This window comes from Sardina pilchardus, chromosome 24, assembly GCF_963854185.1.
Source record: "Sardina pilchardus chromosome 24, fSarPil1.1, whole genome shotgun sequence".
NCBI lineage: Eukaryota > Metazoa > Chordata > Actinopteri > Clupeiformes > Clupeidae > Sardina > Sardina pilchardus.
In genome coordinates this window covers 144,137-165,558 of record NC_085017.1, presented here as the reverse complement: position 1 = coordinate 165,558, position 21,422 = coordinate 144,137, and the positions used below count along the sequence as shown (strand labels likewise).

The window sequence follows — 21,422 nt, the reverse complement described above, 5'->3', positions numbered from 1 at the left end:
TCCCAAAGACATCTTACATCTTTTTGCAACTAATAAAGAAGTACAGCAACACAATGCAAACACCATCTCTGCTCTGTACTCTGAACTGGTCAATGTTGAAGCCCATGACTACAGAAAAGATCCTCGAACTGGACACATGGAAAGAATGAGAGAGCCTGTCAAAGGATGTAAAGGAGAGTTACCTGATAGATTAGATATCGCTGAAGGTGCCCCAGTGATGTTGATCAGAAACATAGATGTGGAAGATGGCCTGGTAAATGGCTCATTTGGAAAGATTGCTAAGATTGTTTATCAAGTCCAAAATGGCAAGAAAGATGTAAAGATGGTTGGCATTGAACTAGACAGTCCAAATGCAGGTCAGAGACATCGCAACAAGGTACCAGGACAGCCAGATAATTTAGTGTTTATTGACAGAATAGAGGAATCTCTGAGCAAGAAAGGAGTCAGGAGATTAATGCTACCATTAGTTCTGTCCTTTTCTTCAACGATTCACAAGGCTCAAGGTATGACTAGAGACTCTGCTGTGGTTTCACTGAACCGAATTTTTGAACCAGGTATGGCATATGTGGCTCTAAGCAGAACAACCTCACTGCGTGGCCTACGCATAATTGATTTTGATGAAAACACAATTTATTCAGATCCACAAATCACACGTTCTTTGGAGAGTATGCAAAAAGCACATTTTGGAAATGCAATGCCCCTTCTACACTGTCTCCCATCAGTCAGCTCATCATCATGTCTAAAACTGATCCATCATAACACAGAGGGACTATCGGCACATATTGATGATGTCAAGAAACACCATGAAATGTGCCTTGCAGACGTTTTATGTTTCACTGAAACACACCTTTTCGGAACCTTTGTCCCAGATAATATCCAGCTGGAGAACTACCATATGTACAAGCGCAACAGGCATGTGTCTTACTCAACTCTTACTCATCTACAGAAGAATGGTGGAGGAGTTGCACTGTTTGTTAAAAGCCATGTTGAAGCCCATCATGTGCCATATCTGCAGGGAGTGACTGACCTTGAATTCCTAGCAGTGAAAGTTGTGGCCCCAGTTTCAGCACTAATTGCAGTGATTTATAGACCACCAGATTACAGCGCAAATTCATTCATCCCAAATCTCTGTCATCTGTTGGACTCATTACATGTTATAGCTGATGGTCCAGTTATTGTCTGTGGAGATTTCAATGAGAACCTACTGGCTGATGGAAGGAAACCCATCTTTGATGCATTTCAGTCTAGAGGTTTCACAAATCTCATTACGACTGCTACCACAGAGAAGAACACATTGTTGGACAATATCTTCATTTCTGATCTCCTGCACTGTGCCCATTCAGGTGTTTTACAAACATATTACAGTTATCATGATCCTATATTTTGTATTTTAACTTGAACTGAATCTGACAACTTTCACATCATTCAGAATGGAAATACATCGCAGAATCCCACGCATTATGGTTATGGTTATGGTTGTTTAGCAGACGCCTTTGTCCAAAGCAACATACAAACAAAAAGCTAATGAAAACAAACAATGACTATAGGGGAATAGTAAATAAACAAGTCATTCAATCAATTATATAATAACAATAACTATGGAATAATGAGCAATAATAAAAACAATGTCAATTTAATCAATGGCCTAATGGAAACAAAACAACGCTATAAAATCCAAACCATAATCATAAAAAACGCCAATAGACTAAGTGCATATTGAATAGTAATGCCTTAAGACACCTCTTAAAAGACTCAAAACTACTATTGGAACGAAGAGCACTGGGCAACCTATTACACCAACATTAATCAAGAGGAAAGTAACTTAACCTGAACTTGAACTAAACAAGAGCTAAACTTGAAATAATTAACCTGAACTTGAACTAAACAAGAGCTTCAACTTAACTTATCTGAACTTGAATTAAACAAGAGGTTAAAGATAAGGTCTGGTGCCCTCCTCCAACTAGGTTGGAGGTTGGGAAACCCCATCAACCTGTGTGCTTATGTGACTGGCACATAGGATGATGGGGTCATGCTGTACAACTCTTCTCTCCCTCTCTCTATCTCTCTCTCAACTCTCCCTCTTACCTCTTCTCTCTGTCTTGCCATTCAACTCCCTCTACTCCCCTTTTCTCTTAACTATCCCTCTCTGCCTTTTCTCTCTATAATATAACATTATATAGTACCATTGATATACTTACTAATACTAACCATCATGACTTATAGTAATACTAATCCATTTTATGTCTCTCTTTCTTCCCCCATATCTCACCTGTGAGGTAAACCTCTTTACCATTCATCAGCCATCATTGTGTCTGGCCCTCATCACTGAAGTCCCATCCCTATCCCCACTGCCCTACCATCGCCTGTTGCTGTCTCCTTGCCCAGATTCCTGACCCGCGCACCCAAGTGACCCACTACTTGCCCTATGACAATACCTAATCCATGGACAATTCATTCCCTACACTGGACTATTTGAACTTTCTGATACTAAATGGAACTCATGCATTATCATACTGGTTATGTAACTATCCTACCTCTTTGTAACATATCTCAGATGGCTTTAAACACCATGTTCTATTATCTACACCTAACTAACCTATTCACTTATCTATGTTACAGTCCTGTAACTGACCCTAGGCAGATAGGTCAGGCCCTTGAGTCGTGGATCTGTCCGAGGTTTCTTCCTATATGTATCTCCAATTCTAGGGAGTTTTTCCTCGCCCCTGTTGCTCATGGGCTATCTCTGAATGTTTAACACTATAAAACTGCCATGAGATGTGTGTAATGTTTGGCGCTCTATGAGAAAAATTAAATTGATATTGATTTTAACGATTGAGAAGAGTATTCTGTAGGACAATATTGTTTATTTTTGATCCCAAGCACAGCATTAACTAACTTAGCTAAGCAACCTGATTAAAATGGTTAGCATTGAGCATAGTAAACATTGTTAACATTACTGCAAGCAAACATTAGTTAAGTTAGCTAAGCAACCTGATTAGCATGGTTAGCATTGCTAACATAACTGCTAGCAAACATTAGTTTACTTAGTTAAGTAACATGGTTAGCATAGTTATAACTGCTCGCAAGCATTAGCTACACATTACACATACATGCAACTATCTGCATAGATAGCAAGATGCATTAAACTATAGCAGATGCCTTATCAGCATCCATTTAAATTGACATACCTATCAACATCCATTAAACTATCAATCAACATTATTTTAGGCTACAACAACTTTTACGTTATCCATATTCAACTTTTAAACGGCTTATTTTACACCAAGAACTTGTATTAAACTATGCAATCACCATGTCTACCCTAGCAACACCTTTGTAACTATATCTTCATGATCTGTTTTAACTATAAATTAAGTAGTTTTACATCTCAATTTTTGCATTTTCATGCACTCGTAATTCCCTGGAATTGCTTTCTCTAGTTATTACAGTGCATGAAAATGCACTGTACTGTTCTTCCTAGGCTTCTTCTTCTTATTATAGTGCATGAAAATGCACTATACTGTTATTCCAAGTCTTCTTATTACAGTGCATGAAAATGCACTGTACTGTTCTTCCTAGGCTTTTTACAGTGCATGAAAATGCACTGTACTGTTCTTCCTAGTCTTCTTATTACAGTGCATGAAAATGCACTGTACTGTTCTTCCTAGTCTTCTTATTACAGTGCATGAAAATGCACTGTACTGTTCTTCCTAGGCTTTTTATTATTCCACTTCTTCTTCTAACGCACGCAATTGAGCTTGAACCATTTAACGTAGAAACTTCATTCAAACTTTGTTACGTAGGTCTTACTTAGGACAGGTGTGCTATGACTTTTCAACTTTGTCACTTTTATACTTTTTAAACTATGAATTAAAAACTATTACAATTTCCCCATAGACTTAACATTGCTCATTATGACACGGCAGCAATTAGAATGTTACGCCAGGTGGCCAGTCCAGGTGCAGCAGCTCTCTCTCTCTCTCAGGCTTTAAATACACTGGCTCTCTTGAGACTACATTTTCTGTTTCCCTGTATCAACAGTATCAACATAAGTCTTCCTAATTCCATCCAACTTTCTATCCATTCATCTTCTTCAAACCATTCACTCATCCACCCATTCTAAACAGTCTGCCTATCAACATCAATTAGACGATCTACATTCAACTTTTAAACAATCTACTCTGTCTCAGGCTTTAAGCACACACTCTCTCTTAAGACTAGCCAGTTAAATTGATTACACCTGTATCTGTATCCACTACTCTCAGTAGAGAGCTGTGTCTCTCCATTCTACAAGAATATAAGGCACATTCCATCCAACTTTCTATCCATTCATCTTCTTCAGACCATTCACTCATCCACCCATTAAACTGTCAATCAACATCCATTAAACTCTCTGTCTATCAACATTAATTAGACTACATTCAACTTTTAAATTATTTACTCTGTCTCAGGCTTCAAGCATATACACTCTGGCTCTCTTAAGACTAGCCAGTTAAATTGATTACACCTGTATCAACTGTCAGTTTCTCTGGCTATAAGCATACAATCTCTCTGAAGACTACATATCCTGTTAACTGTTTCCTCTGTCCACAACTGTTTCAAAATAAAAGTCCTCACTGTAATAATACACCATTAAATCATTTAACCATTGAAACTACTCAACTATTTAACTGTTCAACCATTCCAACTGTCAGTTATCATCAACTATGCCTCCAGTCAACTACATGAAACCTCCATGTACCTAGCAACCAACATAGCAACCATTAAAATTAAGCGTTTATGACCGTTTCCATAGCAACCAACATGATTATACTGCAGTAACTTCTTGTTTCCTGATAGTGGCCACAATGGATACCCTTGCAACAAATGTTTAAAAATAAAAGTCCTCACTAGCAAGTTAGCTAGTTAACATGGTTAGCATAGTTAGCATTGTTAGCATAGGTAGCATTTTTAGCATAACTGCAAAAAAATCATCAACTAAGTTAGCTAATCAACCTGGTTAGCATTATTAGCAAATTTAACATTATTAGCATAGTTAGCATTTTTAGCATTACTGCTAGAAATCATCGGTTAAGTTAGCTAATCAACCTGGTTAGCATTGTTAATAAAGTTAGCATTGCTAGCATAATTAGCATTTTTAGCGTAACTGCTAGAAATCATTACCTAAGTTAGCTCATCAACATTTTAACATGAATAGAAATCATTAGTTAAGTTAGAGCTGGAATGTTTCATCTTTAAACTGTCTACCTTCACACTATCAACTCTCTGTAAACTATGCAACCACCATGTTTACCCTAGCTACACCTTAGTAACCATATCTACATTATCTATCTATTTTTGCATTTTCATGCACTGGTAATTCCTTGGAATTGCATTTCTAGTTATTTTCTTTATTATTATTCCGCTGACAGCTTTTTCTAACCGCAATTTCTCTTCAACCGTTTAACTTAGAAACTTCATTCAAACTTTGTAACGTAGGTATTCTAATGGATCGGGTTGCTATGACTTTTCAACTTTGTAACTTTTATACTTTTTGAACTATAAATTAAAAACTATTAAAAATTTCCCCATAGACTTAACATTGGCCTCTATGACATCACAATCGGGTCGTTGAGCAATTAGAATCTTATGCCAGGTGGCCAGCCCCACCTGCAGCAGCCCTCTCTCTCTCAGGCTTTAAGCATACAATCTCTCTGTGAAGACTACATATCCTGTTAACTGTTTCCTCTGTCCACAACTGTTTCAAAATAAAAGTCCTCACTGCAATAATACACTATTAAATCATTTAACCACTGAAACTACTCAACTATTTAACTGTTCAACCATTCCAACTGTCATTTATCATCAACTATGCCTCCAGTCAACTAAATGAATCCTCCATGTACCTAGCAACCAACATAGCAACCATTAAAATTAAGCGTTTTTGACAGTTTCCATAGCAACCAACATGATTATACTACAGTAACTTCTTTATTCTTGATAGTGGGCACCATGGATACCCTAGCAACTACTGTTTCAAAATAAAAGTCCTCACTAGCAAGTTAGCATTGTTAGCATGGTTAGCACAGTTAGCATTGTTAACATAGTTAGCATTTTTAGCATAACTGCTAAAAATGATTAGTTAAGTTAGCTCATCAACCTGGTTAGCATTGTTAGCATAGTTAGCATTGTTAACATAGTTAGCATTTTTAGCACAACTGCTAAAATGATTAGCTAAGTTAGCTAATCAACGTGGTTAGCATAGTCAACATAGTTAGCAATGTTAGAATAGTTAGCATTTTTTAGCATTACTGCTAGAAATCATCAGCTAAGTTAACTTATCAACCTGGTTAGCATTGTTAGCATAGTTAACATTTTAGAATACCTGTTAGAAATTATTAGTTAAGTTAGAACAGGAATGTTTAAGCTTTAAAATGTCTACCTTAACACTATCAACTCTCTTTAAACTATGCAACCACCATGTTTACCCTAGCTACACCTTAGTAGCCATATCTACATTTTTTTGCATTTTCATGCACTGGTAATTCCTTGGAATTGCATTTCTAGTTATTATTACAGTGCATGAAAATGCACTGTACTGTTCTTCCTAGGTTTCTTATTATTCCAACTTCTTCTAACGCTCGCAATTCAGCTTGAACCGTTTAACGTAGAAACTTGATTCAAACTTTGTTACGTAGGTCTTACTAAGGAGACCTGTGCAATATATTTTTCAACTTTGTAACTTTTATACTTTTTGAACTGTAAATTAAAAACTATTAAACATTTCCCCATAGACTTAACATTGCTCATTATGACATCACGGCAGCAATTAGAATGTTACGCCAGGTGGCCAGTCCAGGTGCAGCAGCTCTCTCTCTCTCTCAGGCTTTAAACTGGCTCTCTTGAGACTACACTTTCTGTTCCCCTGTATCAACGGTATCAACATAAGTCTTCCTAATTCCATCCAACTTTCTATCCATTCATCTTCTTCAAACCATTCACTCATCCACCCATTCTAAACAGTCTGCCTATCAACATCAATTAGACGATCTACATTCAACTTTGAAACAATCTACTCTGTCTCAGGCCTGGCTCTCTTAAGACTAGCCAGTTAAATTGATTACACCTGTATCTGTATCCACTACTCTCTCAGTAGAGAGCTGTGTCTCTCCATTCTACAAGAATATAAGGCACATTCCATCCAACTTTCTATCCATTCATCTTCTTCAGACCATTCACTCATCCACCCATTAAACTGTTTATCAACATCCATTAAACTCTCTGTCTATCAACATTAATTAGACTAGCTACATTCAACTTTTAAATGATTTACTCTGTCTCAGGCTTTAAGCGTACACTCTGGCTCTCTTAAGACTAGCCAGTTAAATTGATTACACCTGTATCAACAACTCTCAGAGAGCTGTATCAGTGTCTCTCTTAACAAGAATATAAGGCACATTCCATCCAACCTTCTATCCATTCATCTTCTTCAGACCATTCACTCATCCACCCATTAAACTGTCAATCAATATCTATTAAACAATCTGCCTATCAACATCCATTAAACATTCTATCTATCAACATTAATTAGACTATCTACATACAACTTTTAAAGTATTTACTGTGGGTGCCTCTCAAGCAGCGTTTATATGCCCTCCCTCGCTCCTCGATCCTCAATGATCTACATAAAGAAAGATCAGTGAGGATCGAGGAGCGAGAGAGGACGCGTAAACACTATATGAGAGGCACCTTCTGTCTCAGGCTTTAAGTATACAATCTCATTAAGACTACAGATCCTGTTTCACTACTTCCTTTGTCCACAACTGTTTCAAAATAAAGGTCCTCACTGCAATAATACACTATTAAATCATTTAACCATTGTAACTACTCAACTATTTAACTGTTCAACCATTCCAACTGTCAGTTATCAACTAGAACTATGCCTCCAGTCAACTACACGAAAACTCCATGTACCTAGCAACCAATATATCAACCATTAAAATTAAGTGTTTATGACCGTTTCCATAGCAACCAACATGATTATACTGCAGTAACTTCTTGTTTCCTGATAGTGGCCACCATGGATACCCTAGCAACAAATGTTTCAAAATAAAAGTCCTCACTAGCAAGTTAGCATGGTTAGCATAGTTAACATAGTTAGCATTTTTAGCATAACTGCAAAAAACATCAACTAAGTTAGCTAATCAACATGGTTAGCATTGTTAGCAATTTTAGCATTGTTAGCATTTTTAGCATTATTGCTAGAAATCATCAGTTAAGTTAGCTAATCAACCTGGTTAGCATTGTTAGTTTAAGTTAGCATTGTTACCATAGTTAGCATTGCTAGCATAGTTAGCATGTTTAGCATAACTGCTAGAAATCATTAGCTAAGTTAGCTAATCAACCTGGTTAACACTGTGAGCATAGTTAGCATAGTTAACATTTTTACCATTACTGCATGAAATCAGTAGCTAAGTTAACCAATCAACCTGGTTATCATTGTTACCATAGTTAACATTTTAACATGAATAGTAATCATTAGTTAAGTTAGAACTGGGAATGTTTCAGCTTTAAACTGTCTACCTTCACACTATCAACTCTCTGTAAACTATGCAACCACCATGTTTACCCTAGCTACACCTTAGTAACCATATCTACATTATCTATCTATTTTTGCATTTTCATGCACTGGTAATTCCTTGGAATTGCATTTCTAGTTCTTATTATCGATATTATTATTCTTCTTCAGACACTTTTTCTGCGTTCAATTCAGCTTCAACCGTTCGACGTAGAAACTTCATTCAAACTGCGCTGCGTAGGTCTTACTTAGGTGACTTCAGCTATGTAATTTTCATCTTTGAAAACTTTATCGTTTAATTTATATGAATTTTTTAAAACATTTTTTCTCCCATAGACTTAACATTGGATTATGACATCACAATGAAGTCGTTAAGCAATTAGAATCTTAAGCCAGGTGTTCAAAGCCACCTGGCAGCAACTCTCTGTCTCAGGCTTTCTGGCTCTCTTAAAGGGGCACTATTATGCTTTTTCGTTTTTTCCTTGTCCTATTGTGGATTACACAGCTTTTGGTGTATGTAAATGATCGGCAAAGACACAATAACAAAAGTAACCACTAGGGGGGAGTAAATGAATACCGCAAACAGACATTACTGCGCTGCCTAGAAACGGCTCGTTGCGAATTTCAGCCGCGGCTTTATTTTAGTTCCGGTACGAGGTGACGTAACCATGTACTTTTGCTGGGAGTAAATGGGACAGCGTCATCAGATGATTTCACAATCAGTCAGAGTAGCCGTTCGATTTCGTGTCTTTTAGCAAGCTAGTTTAGCAAGTTTAGGTTTTCAGCAATGGGTCGAAGATGTTTTCTTCGTTGTGAAGGGGTGTCTCCCTTGTATGCCTTGCCAAAGGCAGAGCCTTCACGTACCCGTTGGCTTGATTTTATTTTTAATTATATTCCTCTAACTTTACCGATCATTTTCCTGTGTCCCCGTCATTTTACGGATGACTGCTTCACCAACCTGCGTTTGTTCAGCACTGGATTTGCACAGATGCTAGCTCTGAGGGAAAATGCTGTACCAACTTTATGTGGCCCCATGGGTGAAGATGTCCCTCGACATGTAAGTTAACCTATTGTGATATTAACAAAAGTTGTTGTGTTGTGTGTAAAGTTAACGTTAGTTAGGGTAATTAACCCTACAAGTTTGCAAGCTTAGATTAGCTAACTAAGGTTAGTGTTCGCGAGGCTGACCCGAGTTGGCGGTCTGATTTGAACTTGCCTCAGCTAAATCTCAAAAGCAAGTTATGTGTTTTAATTAACTAAGGTGTAGTTAGCTCTGATCGTAAGGCTACCATGGTGAAGTAGAGAGAATTGTCTGTAGTCTTGATGACTAATCTTTCACTGGTGTAGATCAATAAATTAGTTTTTTCGCGGGGATCCGTCAAGTTCTAAACGGTCTCATGAATTAACGTTAGCTATGCGAGGGGAACTATTTGGTTAAATTGCTAACGTTAGCGTTCCTGTTTAAGATGTTAACTGTTAGGTTGTATACAATTATTTTCGTAACATATTTGGTCTAATAATTACAGGACTCCAGTGCCCCATCTCTCCCCTTCCGACACGTCGGATGTCAGACCGACTCGCCTCAGCTTAATTCGGCGGGAACCCAGACGAGCCACACTGTGGGAATGAATTCTGTGGCTGTACAAAGTGCGCCATTGAAGACGACTTCAGTCGGCACACAGTTGTCCATGGGATCGCTGAAAACGGCACACATGAGAAGCAAAGGTATATAGCCACTGAACGTTGTTAGTGTCTGAGATGTGAGAAACAAATGTGGATATTTATATATTTGAAAATGTCTTGTATTGTGTGATGTACTAGTTGTTAACCGAGGTCTACTCTTTTTGTAATAAGTTTGTTTATGTTATTCGTAGGTATCCAGACAAAGGTGCCTCTTTTCAGTTTAACGGACTCACTACTGGCGTCTACGCCAGTAAAGGGCCCAGGCTGCCGACCTAGCAAGCGACCACGGCTTGAGCTGGAGGATGAGGAGATGGAGGAGAGTGACTCTTCAACTGAATTTCTTAAGGAGCCTCTGGACTCGACTTACAACCCTGGAGATTCTGTACTTACAGAGGAATCTGACATCTCGTAAGTTTATAGTATTGACTGTAAAGCACTAAAAGCAATATTGGCTATGGTTACCAGCTATACAATACTGTTGCTATTATTGTAGAAAACCCAATTTGAAAGCTAATATTATGTTTTGTTTCTGCTCTGTTAGGTTTGAGACACAGTCCATACATGATGAGGAAAAGTATATTGTTTTTGAAAGCTGCCTCAAACAGCTGTTTGAAAACTGTCCCGTGTGTAAGAAGGGTTGTAATCTCCAACGTCGAAGGATGGGAACTTATGTGGCTTTCAGTCAGCGGTGTCCACACTGCAGTTACTTCAGAGACTGGGAGAGTCAGCCCATGGTTGGAAGTACCCCAGTCGGCAACTTACAACTTTCGGCTGCGACCTACTTTACTGGGACCTCCTTCATCCAACTGGAAAAGGTAAAAATGTAACCATTTCAAACATGCAAATCTCACTATTGATAGACTAAACCGGTCTTCAGCGCCTCTTATTTGCCTTTTCTTTAAAGCTCTGCAAGGCCATGCAACTACAGATATTTCGGTATGACACCTTCAGAAGGCATGCAAGGAATTACATGGAACCGGCCATTGTTCACAAGTGGAAAATGGATCAGCATGATAATTTCCAGCATCAATTGCGCCTTGGTGGGGTGGTTGCAGTGGGAGGAGACATGAGGGCTGATTCTCCAGGTTTGTAGAAATTTGAAATAGTCTTGCAAGTAAATAATTAGTTTGCATTCTGAATCATATGACATTCCTTGGAGGTGTGCTGAAAAGCTTCATGCATTCTAATACATATATTTTTAGGGCACTCAGCAAAGTTTGGCAGCTACTCACTGATGAATCTGGAGAGCAACACTATTATGGACATCCAACTGGTTCAGGTATGTTTCTCTCTTTAGATTTGTTTGAATTTAAATCTTTAAAATCTGTGATTTTGTCTCATGTTTTTTGTTTGTAATGACCTTTAATTACCAGAGCAATGAAGTAGGTGGCAGCTATCACATGGAGAAGGAGGGACTGAAAAGATGCTTAGATCACCTGGAGTTGAATGGATTGAAGGTGGAGTACATTGTAACAGACCGTCATCCACAGATCCAGAAATTTCTGAGGGAACGCAGCTTAACTCAGTTCTATGACGTTTGGCACTTTGAGAAAGGTAAATTGTCTTTCTAATTCATATCCTCAACTTTGAAGTAATGAATTAACAGATCGTCATATAATTAGTGTGTGTGGTAAATAGGTTTGTCCAAAAAGCTTCAGAAAGCTTCGCACAACGAAGACTGTGATGTCCTGAAGAAGTGGCTGCAGAGCATAAAAAATCATGTCTACTGGTGTGCCACATCATCAAGCACTGGACCAGAAAAGGTGGCAAAGTGGACATCACTGCTAAACCACCTACAAAATGTTCATGTCCATGAAGACCCCATTTTCCCCAATTGTCTGCATCCTGACCACGCCTCAAGGGATCCCAATAAATGGCTGCAACCTGGTATGTGCTAAATTAACATTACTCAGAAAATCAAGTGTTACATTTTTCACACATTGTTATGATTCAAGGGGTTAATATTTCATTGTGTGTTCTTATTTTACTGAAGGGTCAGTTGCACTTCACAAAGCTGAGAAAATACTGCTCAACAAGAGAGTCCTGAAGGATGTAGAGAAACTCAGCCACCATCACCAGACCTCATCACTGGAGTCTTTCCACAGCCTGATACTGCGTTTTGCACCAAAGAATGTAGTTTTCCCCTTCATGGGAATGTTGTGCAGGTAATACACAATGTCATGATTTTAAAAGTTAGGGATTGACATAACTGTCAGTCATTTCATGTATTTAATAATGTTGCTGTGTTGTTGTTCCCATAGGTTGTATTTAGCAGCAATGCACCACAACGAAAATGCTACACGGGAACAAGCCACAACGTCTACTGGACAGGCAGTTTTCAAGGTCGTTTTTCCAAAGTCGAAGAAAGGGGAAGGCACTGTGAAGCCCGTGAAAACAAAACCAACCTTCAGTAAGTTTGTAAAAGATTTTTTTAAAACACACATAAAACAGTTTACAGATTGTTATGGACACATTTTTTGGATTTGAATGCTATACTGTGTGTTCTAGACTATGTACGTGAACTCATGAGGCTGCTCATGCAAGAAGTTTTTGAAGACCCCACATCATTTGCAGAGGAAATGAACACCATCCCCATCCCTCCAGACCTCTCAGCAGAATTTCCCAAAACCCCAAAGGCTGAGCTGATTGCCCGTCATGTCTCCCGCTTCAAACAATAGGTAGTCTGAAGCCTGTGTAATTACCAGACGGGAACGGCTGACGTATTCACTGCATCACTCTTAAATAACTTTACTTTTTTAATGTTTTAGTTTCATACTCTATGGAAGTTATACACTATTGTCAACAATGTTTACATACCTACAAATGACATAAGAATAATGCTTTTGTTTTGTTTAGTAAGAGCTTATTACAGCCAAAGTAACTTACTATTCCTCTGTTCTGTGCCAAACAGGTCAATAATCATATTTTGTAAATGTTGTAGATAATATTTTATAGACTGCATGGGTTTAGACACACAGGCTCTAGGCCTGGATCTTCTGACATGCACATTACAGTTACTGGCACATGTCTCTTTTGTCTTTGTACCTAATAAAGAACATAAGACAAAATAACGAACTACTGTTTAACAAGTGACCTTGGCATCATTGTTGAGTGCTGCATGGACAATACTGATTCAGGAAGCGACATGTGTTATCCAGTCAGACTTTTATTTACAAAACCGATTCAGTCAATAGGTGGTCTGAAGCCTGTGTAGTCACCAGACTGGAACTGCTGCCGTATCCGCTGCACCACACATGATGGGATGACAACCCGGCGACTACGTCCTAAATAACCCCAACACCAGCTTACAAAGCTGCGGTAGGCAAGATGCCTGAAACCCCTGAGAGACAAGGAACAGAACTCTCAGTTCAACGATTTTCAAATGAAGTGTTTAGTTCCAAAATGCTGTATCCACCATTTTAATGAAATTTCATCACTCACATTTTGTTTTGGCATATAATTTCACTAGAACTGTAAATGGACATTGTTATTGGATTTGTCTTCACTCAATCAAAACAACAAATTGACTTATTACCTGAAATACTTAACTAACATGCCTTTTTAATATTTTAGTTTAATTTTCATACTCTAGGTAAGTTATGCACTATTGTCAACAATGTTTACATGCCTACAAATGGTGTAAGAATAACTTGTTTTGATAAGAGTTTTATAGTCAAAATAACTTACTCTTCCTCTGTTCTGTGTCTAACAGGTCCAAAATCATATTTATAAATGTTGTAGACATTTTGCAGACTGTATGGGTTCAGACATACAGGCTCTAGGCCTGGATGCTCTGTCATGCAGATTATTGGTACTGGCACTTGGCCCATTCGTCTTAGCACCTAACAAGCAACAAGATATAAGAATGTGGAGACTATTGATTCAAGAAGCAACATACGTTTTCCAGTCAGACTTTTATTTACAAATAAATGTTATCACTGATTCGTTTTTTTTACATAATTAGTACAACACAGTATGCAGCTGGCTGAGACTACAGTGAATTGTATCATTACTACAGAGATATTTTATTAGCTTTTTGTACATAACAATGACTGCTTTTTGTACATAACAATGACTTAAGTATGCAGCTGGCTGAGACTACAGTGAACTTGTGAGATCATCTTACCATTACTGTAGCATGGTAGCGATGTTATAAACATGCGTGATTAACTAAACGTTTTTGTAGTAGTACGTAAGGGGATGTTATGCTAGGCTAGGGTGACGAGATCATTCTCAACAAACGGTGTAGTAGCTTAGATGGCTAGCCTGAAGTTGCGTCAGCTTTACCTTTGCGATTTCCCTGCAGCAGATGTTCTCCGCTTCAGTGGGCATAGTGGTACAATTCCCACAGGTGCACCTAAGTAACAAAGATGTTATAAGTTATAACTGGACAAACAAACGCAGTTTGACACACTTATTCCCTGTCAGGGAGGCAAATAAAGCTTGTTGTCGAGGCTTGAACAGTACGAGTATGGGCTAAGACAGACGCTAGAGATACATTTCGTAAATCAGGTGTGGGTAATACATTACTTAATTACATAAATAAATAAACAAAAACTTACCACAGTGAAACGTCCTGGCCCAATCGACGACCAGCATCGTCCTCGTCAATGAGTTCATCAGCTTTCGGGGTCGGATTCGGGCTCAAATTGATAAGGTAGCACTGACGCCATAATAGCCTACTGTGTGAAATGTGTGACGGGACGTCTCTGTCAGCACCAAGATTCTAAGTGCCTCAAAATTCTCAGCAACTGAGCGTTTCACATAGGGGTTGCATACTGATAGACATAAGAGGAAAAATAATTTGGCCGACGACACTTCAACGCTGTAAATCAATTCCATTAGACCTAACAGATTAAATAATAAACCGTAAATAATAGCATAATAGTGCCCCTTTAAGACAACATATCCTGTTCAACTGTTTCCTCTACCCACAACTGTTTCAAAATAAAAGTCCTCATCATTTTTGCATTTTCATGCACTCGTAATTTCCTTGGAATTACATCTCTAGTTATCTTTATTATTATTCCGCTGACAGCTTTTTCTAACCGCAATTTCTCTTCAACCGTTTAACTTAGAAACTTCATTCAAACTTTGTAACGTAGGTATTCTAATGGATCGGGTTGCTATGACTTTTCAACTTTGTAACTTTTATACTTTTTGGACTATAAATTAAAAACTATTAAAAATTTCCCCATAGACTTAACATTGGCCTCTATGACATCACAATCGGGTCGTTGAGCAATTAGAATCTTATGCCAGGTGGCCAGCCCCACCTGCAGCAGCCCTCTCTCTCTCAGGCTTTAAGCATACAATCTCTCTGTGAAGACTACATATCCTGTTAACTGTTTCCTCTGTCCACAACTGTTTCAAAATAAAAGTCCTCACTGCAATAATACACTATTAAATCATTTAACCACTGAAACTACTCAACTATTTAACTGTTCAACCATTCCAACTGTCATTTATCATCAACTATGCCTCCAGTCAACTAAATGAATCCTCCATGTACCTAGCAACCAACATAGCAACCATTAAAATTAAGCGTTTTTGACAGTTTCCATAGCAACCAACATGATTATACTACAGTAACTTCTTTATTCTTGATAGTGGGCACCATGGATACCCTAGCAACTACTGTTTCAAAATAAAAGTCCTCACTAGCAAGTTAGCATTGTTAGCATGGTTAGCACAGTTAGCATTGTTAACATAGTTAGCATTTTTAGCATAACTGCTAAAAATGATTAGCTAAGTTAGCTCATCAACCTGGTTAGCATTGTTAGCATAGTTAGCATTGTTAACATAGTTAGCATTTTTAGCACAACTGCTAAAATGATTAGCTAAGTTAGCTAATCAACGTGGTTAGCATAGTCAACATAGTTAGCAATGTTAGAATAGTTAGCATTTTTTAGCATTACTGCTAGAAATCATCAGCTAAGTTAACTTATCAACCTGGTTAGCATTGTTAGCATAGTTAACATTTTAGAATACCTGTTAGAAATTATTAGTTAAGTTAGAACAGGAATGTTTAAGCTTTAAAATGTCTACCTTAACACTATCAACTCTCTTTAAACTATGCAACCACCATGTTTACCCTAGCTACACCTTAGTAGCCATATCTACATTTTTTTGCATTTTCATGCACTGGTAATTCCTTGGAATTGCATTTCTAGTTATTATTATCTTTATTATTATTCCGCTGACAGCTTTTTCTAACCGCAATTTCTCTTCAACCGTTTAACTTAGAAACTTCATTCAAACTTTGTAACGTAGGTATTCTAATGGATCGGGTTGCTATGACTTTTCAACTTTGTAACTTTTATACTTTTTGGACTATAAATTAAAAACTATTAAAAATTTCCCCATAGACTTAACATTGGCCTCTATGACATCACAATCGGGTCGTTGAGCAATTAGAATCTTATGCCAGGTGGCCAGCCCCACCTGCAGCAGCCCTCTCTCTCTCAGGCTTTAAGCATACAATCTCTCTGTGAAGACTACATATCCTGTTAACTGTTTCCTCTGTCCACAACTGTTTCAAAATAAAAGTCCTCACTGCAATAATACACTATTAAATCATTTAACCACTGAAACTACTCAACTATTTAACTGTTCAACCATTCCAACTGTCAGTTATCATCAACTATGCCTCCAGTCAACTAAATGAAACCTCCATGTACCTAGCAACCAACATAGCAACCATTAAAATTAAGCGTTTTTGACAGTTTCCATAGCAACCAACATGATTATGCTACAGTAACTTCTTTATTCCTGATAGTGGGCACCATGGATACCCTAGCAACTACTGTTTCAAAATAAAAGTCCTTACTAGCAAGTTAGCATAGTTAGCATTGTTAGCATAACTGCTAAAATGATTAGCTAAGTTAGCTAATCAACCTGGTTAACATTGTTAGCATAGTTAGCATTGTTAGCATAGTTAGCATTTTTAGCACAACTGCTAAAATGATTAGCTAAGTTAGCTAATCAATGTGGTTAGCATTGTTAACATAGTTAACAATGTTAGCATAGTTATCATTTTTAGCATTACTGCTAGAAATCATCAGCTAAGTTAACTTATCAACCTGGTTAGCATTGTTAGCATAGTTAACATTTTAGAATACCTGTTAGAAAGTATTAGTTAAGTTAGAACAGGAATGTTTAAGCTTTAAAATGTCTACCTTAACACTATCAACTCTCTTTAAACTATGCAACCACCATGTTTACCCTAGCTACACCTTAGTAGCCATATCTAAATTTTTTTGCATTTTCATGCACTGGTAATTCCTTGGAATTGCATTTCTAGTTCTTATTCTTCTTCTTCTAACGCACGCAATTCAGCTTCAACCGTTTAACGTAGAAACTTCATTCAAACTTCGTTGCGTAGGTCTTACTTACGCGATGTGGGCTTTGTATTTTTCAACTTTGTAACTTTTATACTTTTTGAACTATTCATTAAAAACTGTTTCCCCATAGATTTAACATTGAGCTATTTCCCCATAGACTTAACATTGCTCATTATGACATCACGGCAGCAATTAGAATGTTACGCCAGGTGGCCAGTCCAGGTGCAGCAGCTCTCTCTCTCTCTCAGGCTTTAAACAAACACCGTTTCGATAGCAACCAACATGATTATACTGCAGTAACTTCTTGTTTCCTGATAGTGGCCACCATGGATACCCTAGCAACAAATGTTTCAAAATAAAAGTCCTCACTAGCAAGTTAGCTAGTTACCATGGTTAGCATAGTTAGCATTGTTAGCATAGTTAGCATTTTTAGCATAACTGCTAGAAATGATTAGCTAAGTTAGCTAATCAACCTGGTTAGCATTGTTAGCAAATTTAGCATTGCTAACATAATTAGCACTTTTAGCGTAACTGCTAGAAATCATTAGCTAAGTTAGCTAATCAACATTTTAACATGAATAGAAATCGTTAGTTAAGTTAGAACTGGAACGTTTCATCTTTAAACTGTCTACCTTCACACTATCAACTCTCTGTAAACTATGCAACCACCATGTTTAACCTAGCTACACCTTAGTAACCATATCTACATTATCTATCTATTTTTGCATTTTCATGCACTGGTAATTCCTTGGAATTGCATTTCTAGTTAAACTTCTTCTTCTAACGCAGCCAATTCAGCTTCAACCGTTTAACGTAGAAACTTCATTCAAACGTTGTTGCGTAGGTCTTGCTTATGCCATGCCTGCTTTGTATTTTTCAACTTTGTAACTTTTATACTTTCTAAACTATTAGTTAAAAACTATTACAATTTCCCCCATAGACTTAACATTGCTCATTATGACATCACGGCAGCAATTAGAATCTTAGGCCAGGTGGCCGGCCACCTGGGCACCAACTGTCAGTTTTTCTGGCTTTAAGCATACAGTCTCTCAGAAGACTACATATCCTGTTAACTGTTTCCTCTGTCCACAACTGTTTCAAAATAAAAGTCCTCACTGCAATAATACACTATTAAATCATTTAACCATTGAAACTACTCAACTATTGAACTGTTCAACCATTCCAACTGTCAGTTATCATCCACTATGCCTCCAGTCAACTACATGAAACCTCCATGTACCTAGCAACCAACATAGCAACCATTAAAATTAAGCATTTATGACCGTTTCCATAGCAACCAACATGATTATACTGCAGTAACTTCTTGTTTCCTGATAGTGGCCACCATGGATACCCTAGCAACAAATGTTTCAAAATAAAAGTCCTCACTAGCAAGTTAGCTAGTTAGCATGGTTAGCATAGTTAGCATTGTTAGCATAGTTAGCATTTTTAACATAACTGCAAAAAATCATCAACTAAGTTAGCTAATCAACCTGGTTAGCATTGTTAGCAAATTTAGCATTGTTAGCATAGTTAGCATTTTTAGCATTGCTGCTAGAAATCATTGGTTAAGTTAGCTAATCAACCTGGTTAGCATTGTTAGTAAAGTTAGCATTGCTAGCATAATTAGCATTTTTAACGTAACTGCTAGAAATCATTAGCTAAGTTAGCTAATCAACATTTTAACATGAATAGAAATCATTAGTTAAGTTAGAACTGGAATGTTTCATCTTTAAACAGTCTACCTTCACACTATCAACTCTCTGTAAACTATGCAACCACCATGTTTACCCTAGCTACACCTTAGTAACCATATCTACATTATCTATCTATTTCTGCATTTTCATGCACTGGTAATTAGAGTGCATGAAAATGCACTCTACTGTTATCCTGTTTCTTCTTATTATTAGAGTGCATGCAAATGCACTCTACTGTTATCCGACATCTTCTTATTATCGATATTATTATTCTTCTTCTAACGCTTTTTGTGCGTCTAATTCAGCTTCAACCGTTTGACGTAGAAACTTCATTCAAACTGCGCTGCGTAGGTCTTACTTAGGTGACTTCAGCTATATATTTTTCAACTTTGTAACTTTTATACTTTTTGAACTATTAAATAAAAACTATTAAAATTTCCCCCATAGACTTAACATTGTGATTATGACATCATAATAGGGCAATTAGAATCTTATGCCAGGTGGCCAGTCCAGGTGCAGCAGCTCTCTCTCTCTCAGGCTTTAAGCATACAATCTCATTAAGACTACAGATCCTGTTTCAGTACTTACTCTGTCCACAACTGTTTCAAAATAAAAGTCCTCACTGCAATAATACACTATTAAATCATTTAACCATTGAAACTACTCAACTATTTAACTGTTCAACCATTCCAACTGTCAGTTATCATCAACTATGCCTCCAGTCAACTACATGAAACCTCCATGTACCTAGCAACCAACATAGCAACCATTAAAATTAAGCGTTTATGACCGTTTCCATAGCAACCAACATGATTTTACTACAGTAACTTCTTTATTCCTGATAGTGGCCACCATAGATACCCTATCAACAAATGTTTCAAAATAAAAGTCCTCACTAGCAAGTTAGCTAGTTAGCATGGTTAGCATAGTTAGCATTTTTAGCATTACTGCTAGAAATGGTTAGCTAAGTTAGCTAATCAACCTGGTTAGCATTGTTAGCATTGTTAGCATAGTTAGCATTTTTAGCATAACTGTTAGAAATGATTAGCTAAGTTAGCTAATCAGCCTGGTTAGCATTGTTAGCATAGTTAGCATTGTTAGCATAGTTAGCATTTTTAGCATAACTGTTAGAAATGATTAGCTAAGTTAGCTAATCAGCCTGGTTAGCATTGTTAACATAGTTAGCATTGTTAGCATTTCTAGCATAACTGCTAGAAATCATTAGTTCAGTTAGAACTGTAATGTTTAAGCTTTAAACTGTCTACCTTCACACTATCAGCTTTCTTTAAACTATGCAACCACCATGTTTACCCTAGCTACACCTTAGTAACTATATCTACATTATCTACTCTATCTATACATTTTTGCATTTTCATGCACTCGTAATTTCCCTGGAATTACATTCTCTAGTTATTTTTCCTCTAACGTTTTTGTGCGTGCAATTCAGCTTCAACCGTTTAACGTAGAAACTTCATTCAAACTGCGCTGCGTAGGTCTTACTTAGGTGACTTCAGCTATGTATTTTTCAACTTTGTAACTTTTATACTTTTTGAACTATTAAATAAAAACTATTAAAATTCCCCCCAAAGCTAAGAACCCCTAACATTAGGCTACACCAAAAATAAATCAGACCAACGAAAACGGAAATCTAGGCTAACACTTGGCTAACACTAGCAGCTAGGCTATCGGCTATGACAGAAATTATCATATGTTGGAATTATCTAACGAACATACTTTACATCCAAGCCTGTCAGTCAACTACACAACATTACAATTAAAATAAGAGGCCAAAAATACAGGAAAACAATTTAGTTATTTAACTTGAGTTTCAATGAGATAAGAGTATGTCCGGGTATGACACTGGCCACTGCTACTGCTAGCAGGCTACTCGGGAGACCGAAGGGACATGTTTTTACTTTGATTGAATTAAGCTTTTGAACGTATTTTTCACGGTCAACGACCGGCAAAGTGGTAATATATTGAGTGGTCCTATTGATTCGTTGTGTTTTCTGTTATCATTTACTCCTACGTTTTCAGTACGAATTACGTTTATTGAGCCTAATTTGCATTGGAGTTAATGGGAGACGTAGTTTGTTTCCCCCAAAAAGGGGCGGGAACGTTCGTCGCGAGTCAAGTTCCCGG

The 21,422-nt window shown here is 37.4% G+C and overlaps 2 protein-coding genes across 3 annotated transcripts; one reads left to right on the top strand and one right to left on the bottom strand.

Annotated features, from left to right (window-relative positions):
- The first annotated feature begins 11,189 nt into the window (after positions 1-11,189).
- LOC134072673 (uncharacterized) lies at positions 11,190-13,499 on the top strand. Of its 2 annotated transcripts, XM_062529470.1 has the most exons (8): positions 11,190-11,325; positions 11,443-11,519; positions 11,614-11,794; positions 11,879-12,127; positions 12,234-12,405; positions 12,502-12,650; positions 12,749-12,918; positions 13,428-13,499. In XM_062529470.1, the coding sequence occupies exons 1-7, from the start codon at positions 11,211-11,213 to the stop codon at positions 12,916-12,918; spliced, it is 1,113 nt and encodes a 370-aa protein (XP_062385454.1). In that variant the 5' UTR covers positions 11,190-11,210; the 3' UTR covers positions 13,428-13,499. The 2 variants fall into 2 exon arrangements, with proteins under 2 accessions (XP_062385454.1, XP_062385453.1); XM_062529469.1 differs by lacking the exon at positions 13,428-13,499 and having other exon boundaries at positions 12,749-13,315.
- LOC134073096 (P2X purinoceptor 7-like) lies at positions 13,424-14,843 on the bottom strand. Its single transcript, XM_062530075.1, has 4 exons — positions 14,803-14,843; positions 14,528-14,597; positions 13,928-14,082; positions 13,424-13,580 (listed from the first exon to the last, which is right to left on the bottom strand). Exons 2-4 carry the CDS (start codon positions 14,570-14,572, stop codon positions 13,424-13,426), a joined length of 357 nt encoding a protein of 118 aa, XP_062386059.1. The 5' UTR covers positions 14,573-14,597; positions 14,803-14,843.
- Positions 14,844-21,422: the final 6,579 nt, after the last annotated feature.

Excerpts from the sequence above, each read along its gene's own strand:
- LOC134072673 (XM_062529470.1), top strand. The coding sequence starts at position 11,211 with ATGGAACCGGCCATTGTTCACAAGTGGAAAATGGATCAGCATGATAAT. Across the intron at positions 11,326-11,442 it reads CATGAGGGCTGATTCTCCAG|GGCACTCAGCAAAGTTTGGC; the intron begins GTTTGTAGAAAT and ends ATATATTTTTAG. Across the intron at positions 12,128-12,233 it reads CAATAAATGGCTGCAACCTG|GGTCAGTTGCACTTCACAAA; the intron begins GTATGTGCTAAA and ends ATTTTACTGAAG.
- LOC134073096 (XM_062530075.1), bottom strand. The coding sequence starts at position 14,572 with ATGCCCACTGAAGCGGAGAACATCTGCTGCAGGGAAATCGCAAAG. Across the intron at positions 14,083-14,527 it reads GCTGCAGGGAAATCGCAAAG|GTGCTAAGACGAATGGGCCA; the intron begins GTAAAGCTGACG and ends GTTGCTTGTTAG. Across the intron at positions 13,581-13,927 it reads AGACACAGAACAGAGGAAGA|GGGTTTCAGGCATCTTGCCT; the intron begins GTAAGTTATTTT and ends CTTGTCTCTCAG.